The sequence below is a fragment of the Oncorhynchus masou genome, unplaced genomic scaffold, assembly GCF_036934945.1.
Source record: "Oncorhynchus masou masou isolate Uvic2021 unplaced genomic scaffold, UVic_Omas_1.1 unplaced_scaffold_1476, whole genome shotgun sequence".
NCBI classification, from domain to species: Eukaryota; Metazoa; Chordata; class Actinopteri; order Salmoniformes; family Salmonidae; genus Oncorhynchus; species Oncorhynchus masou.
The window spans coordinates 23,147-28,146 of NW_027004755.1; the positions used below are offsets into that span (position 1 = coordinate 23,147).

Below are 5,000 nucleotides of genomic sequence, written 5' to 3' on the forward strand. Positions count from 1 at the left end.
GGTTAAGAGTTTGGGGTTAGTGGTTAAGAGTTATGGGTAGGGGTAGGGGTTGAGGGTTATGGGTTAAGGGTAGGGGTTACGGGTAGGGGTTAGGGGTTACGGGTAGGGGTTAGGGGTTAAGGGTAGGGGTTAAGGGTTAGGGGTTTGGGTTAAGAGTTTGGGGTTGGGGGTTTGGGGTTAGTGGTTAAGGGTTATGGGTGGGGGTTAAGGGTTAAGGGTTATGGGTTAAGGGTTAAGGGTAGGAGTTAGGGGTTACGGGTAGAGGTTAGGGGTTAAGGGTAGGGGTTAAAGGTTAGGGTTAGGGGTTTGGGTTAAGAGTTTAGGGTTGGGGGTTTGGGGTTAAGGGTTATGGGTAGGGGTTAAGGTTAGGGGTTAAGGGTTAGGGTTATGGGTAGGGGTTAAGGGTTAAGGGTAGGGGTTAAGGATTATGGGTAGGGGTTAAGGGTTAAGGGTAGGTGTTAGGGGGTAGGGGTAAAGGGGTTACGGGTAGGGGTTAGGGGTTAAGGGTAGGGGTTTGCGTTAAGAGTTTGGAGTTGGGGGTTAGTGGTTAGGGTTAAGGGTAGGAGTTAGGGGTTAGGGGTAGGGTTTGGGTTAAGAGTTTGGGGTTGGGCGTTGGGTGTTGGGGATTGAGGGTTAGGGGTTAGGGTTAAGAGTTTGGGTTTGGGGGTTAAGGGTTAGGGTTAAGGGTTTGGGCTTAAGGGTCAAGGGTTTGGAGTTGGGGGTTAAGGGTTAAGGGTAGGAGTTTGGGTTAAGAGTTAGGGTTTAAGGGTTTGGTGGTAGGGGTTAGGGGTTAAGGGTTAGGGTTAAGGGTTTGGGGTTGGGGTTAAGGGTAGGGGTTAAGGGTTAAGGGTTTGGGTTAAGAGTTTGGGGTTGGGGGGTTGGGGGTTAGGGTTAAGGGTAGGGGTTTGGGTTAAGAGTTAGGGTTTGGGGGTAGGGGTTAAGGGTTTGGGTTTGGGGGTTAAGGGTTAAGGGTAGGGGTTAAGGGTTAGGGATTTGAGTTAAGGGTTAAGGGTAGGGGTTAACGGTTGAGGGTAGGGCTTTGGGTTAGGGGTTGGGGGTTAGGTGTTGGGGGTTAGATGTTAGGGGTTAAGGGTAGGTGTTAGGGGTTAGGGGTTAAGGGCAGGGGTTAGGGTTAAGGGTATGTGTTAGGGATTAAGAGTTAAGGGTAGGTGTTAGGGTTAAGGGTTAAGGGTTAGGGTTGGGTACCTGTATGATAGGGTTAGGGTTAGGGTAGGGGTTAAGGGTTGGGTACCTGTATGATAGATTGCAGCTCCTGCAGTTTGATCTTCAGAACCTCGTTCTCTCTCTCCAGTTCGAAGATCTGTTCTTTTCTCGGTCGGTTCTCGATGTCGTTCTTCAGTTTCAGACTCTGTTTTCTCTCCATCTTACATTCCTCCTCTAGCTTGTTTAGTCTGTGTTTCAGCTGGTCGATCTAATATAATAATGATAATAATAATTATATAATAATAATAATAATAATGTAATAATATAATAACGATTATAATAACAATAATATAATAATGTTTATAATAATAATAATGATAGTAATATAATAATAACAATAATATAATAACGACTATAATAATAATAATGTAATAATATAATAATGATAGTAATATAATAATAATAATATAATAATAATAATATAACAATATAATAATAATACCATTATAATATAATAATGATAATAATATAATAATGATAGTAATACAATAATATAATAATGATTATAATAATAATAATCTAATAATCTAATAATAATATAATAATGATAATAATAATAATATAATGATTATAATAATAATAATGTAATAATATAATAATGATTATAATAATGTAATAATATAATAATGATAATAATAATATAATAATGATAATAATAATAATATAATGATTATAATAATAATAATGTAATAATATAATAATGATTATAATAATGTAATAATATAATAATAATATAATAATGATAATAATAATAATAAAATGATAATAATAATAATAAGTTAATAATAAGTGTAATTATTATTATAATAATTATATTATAATAATAGTTATTATATTATTATCATTATTTTATTATAATATTATTATTATAATAATATAACAATATAATACTACTATAATAATAATATTAATAATAAAATAATAATATAATTATTATAATAATTATAATATAACAATGATAATAATAATAATAATAATTATAATATAATGATAATATAATAATAATAATAATAATTACACTCCTCTAGCTTGTTTAGTCTGTGTTTCAGCTGGTCAATCTAATATAATAATAATAATGTAATAATAATAATATACAGAGGGACTGAAGCTGTTCAATCTTCACAAAGAGAGATGAGGTGTGTGTGTGTGTGTGTGTGTGTACCTCCAGCTGCAGGTCCCTGCTCCTCATCACAGCCATGTTCTTCTCCTCGCTGAGCGTTGCATACCGCATGGCCAGTTTATAGTTCTCATCCTTCACCCTCAGTAGCTCATCATTGTAGTTGTTCCTATCTTCCTTCATCTTGTTATATCCTGGAATATACAGTACCAGTCAAATGTTTGGACACATCTACTCATTCAAGTTTTTTTTAAACTATTTTCAACAATGTAGAATATTAGTGAAGACATTAAACTATGAAATAGCATATATGGATAAAAAATAAAGTATTAAATCAAAATATTTTATATTTAGATTCTTCACAGTAGCCACCCTTTGCCTTGATGACAGCTTTGCACACTCTTGGCATTCTTTCAACCAGCTTCACCTGGAATGCTTTTCAAACAGCCTTGAAGGAGTTCCCATATATTTTTAGCACGTGTTGGCTGCTTTTCCTTCACTCTGCGATCCAACTCATCCCAAAACATCTCAATTGGGTTGAGGTCGGGTGATTGTCGAGGCCAGGGCATCTGATACAGCACTCCATCACTCTCCATCTTGGTCAAATAGCCCTTGCACAGCCTGGAGGTGTGTTGGGTCATTGTCCTGTCCCACTAAGCGCAAACCAGATGGGATGACATAGGGTGGCATACTGCTGGAGAATGCTGTGGTAGCCATGCTGGTTGAGTGTGCCTTGAATTCTAAATATATCATGACATTGTCACCAGCAAAGCACCCCCACACCATCACACCTCCTCCTCCATGCTTCACGACGGGAACCACACGTGCGGAGATCATCCGTTCACCTCCTCTGCGTCTCACAAAGACACAGTGGTTGGAAACAAAAATCTCAAATTTGTCATAAGACCAAAGGACAGATTTCCACGGCTCGTGTTTCTTGGCCCAAGCAAGTCTCTTCTTATTATTGATGCCCTTTTGTAGTGGTTTCTTTGCAGCAATTCGATCATGAAGGCCTGATTCACGCAGTCTCCTCTGAACAGTTGATGGTGGGATGTGTCTGTTACTTGAACACTGTGAAGCATTTACTTGGGCTGCAATCTGAGGTGCAGTTAATGAACTTATCCTTTGCAACAGAGGTAACCCTGAGGTAACCCTGTGTCTTCCTTTTCTGTGGCGGTCCTCATGAGAGTCAATTTCATCATAGTGTTTGATGGTTTTTGCAACTGCGCTTGAATAAACTAACCCTAACCCTAAATTCTTAAAATTTTCCAGATTGACTGACGTTGTGTTTTCTGTAAAGACCTTCTGTGATCACTGTTTTACAGCCTGTGTTCATAATGGCTGCTCAGTGAAACGACCTGTCCTGACTTGTCATAGACGCTTGCCAAAAAATCAGCTTGATCTGAAGAAAACGCTTGGACCATCTTTTTTGATATTTTCAGTTAACAAATACGCACCCATAAAGGAAAATGAGAATTAAAAACAGGTTCAGCCTCTGGTTCGACCGTGATCTGGCAGAGTTACACCTCCTCAAGAATTCTATTTGGCAAATTGCTCAGCACACGAATTGTCATGTTCTGACCATAGTTCTGTTATTTTATTCTTTGTTTTACTATGGTCAGGGCGTGAGTTGGGGTGGGCAGTCTATGTTTGTTTTTCTATGTTGGTTTTTGTGTTCGGCCTACTATGGTTCTCAATCAGAGGCAGGTGTCGTTAGTTGTCTCAGATTGAGAATCATACTTAGGTAGCCTGGGTTTCACTTTTGGTTTGTGGATGTTTGTTTTCCGTGTGAGTGTTTGGTCCACACAGTACTGTTTCGGTTTTGTATATTTGACGTTTATTGTTTTACATTTCAGTGTTCAGTTCGTTTCATTAAAGATTACATCATGAACACTTACCACGCTGCGCTTTGGTCCGATCCTTACTCCTCCTCAGACGAAGAGGAGGAAAACCCTTACACGAATAGTCAGGCTGACTCGTTCAGACAAATGAGAAATAAGGGCACTATCCAGAAGGTTAGTTACTTTAAGAAGCAGTTCTCTTGAGCGGCATAGGCAAGGTGCAATAGATGGCATAAAATACAGTATATACATATGATATGAGTAATGTAAGATATGTAAACATTATTAAAGTGGCATTATTTAATAAATTCATAAGGTTAGGGGGCAGTATCCTGAATTTCGGAGAGTCTGGCGTGCCCAGAGGAAACTGCCTGTTACTCAGGCCCAGATGCTACGATATGCATATAATTGGTAGATTTTGATAGAAAACACTCAAATTTCTAAAACTGTTCAAATCATTTCTATGAGTATAACAGAACTGATATGGCAGGTGAAAACCCGAGGAAAATCCATTCAGGAAATGGGATTTTCTGACCGCCTTGTCCATTTACATGCTTTGCTATGGAACAATGAAAGGAATAACTCCCAGATTGCAGTTCCTATGGCTTCCACTAGATGTCAACAGTCTTTAGACATGGTTTCAGGCTTGTTTTATGAAAAAAAAACAAGAATAAGACTTTTTGGCAAGTGTCCACTTTCACTGTCACGATGACTGTGTGCACGCTGTAAGGTTTTTTTCCTTTCTATTGAATACGCTATTGTCCGGTTGAAATATTATCGATTATATAGATATTTGACAACCTAAGGATTAATTAGAA

At 37.9% G+C, this 5,000-nt stretch overlaps 1 protein-coding gene across 1 annotated transcript in view; it reads right to left on the bottom strand.

Annotated features, from left to right (window-relative positions):
* Positions 1-5,000, bottom strand: part of LOC135530986 (caspase recruitment domain-containing protein 11-like) — a gene marked incomplete at its 3' end in the record, with an annotated part of 24,964 nt that overhangs the window by 16,468 nt on the left and 3,496 nt on the right. The window contains exons 2-3 of the mRNA XM_064959149.1: positions 2,387-2,535; positions 1,253-1,432 (exon numbers count right to left, since the gene is read on the bottom strand). Of these exons, the coding sequence (XP_064815221.1) occupies positions 1,253-1,432; positions 2,387-2,535 (329 nt within the window). The remainder of the gene's footprint in view (positions 1-1,252; positions 1,433-2,386; positions 2,536-5,000) is intronic.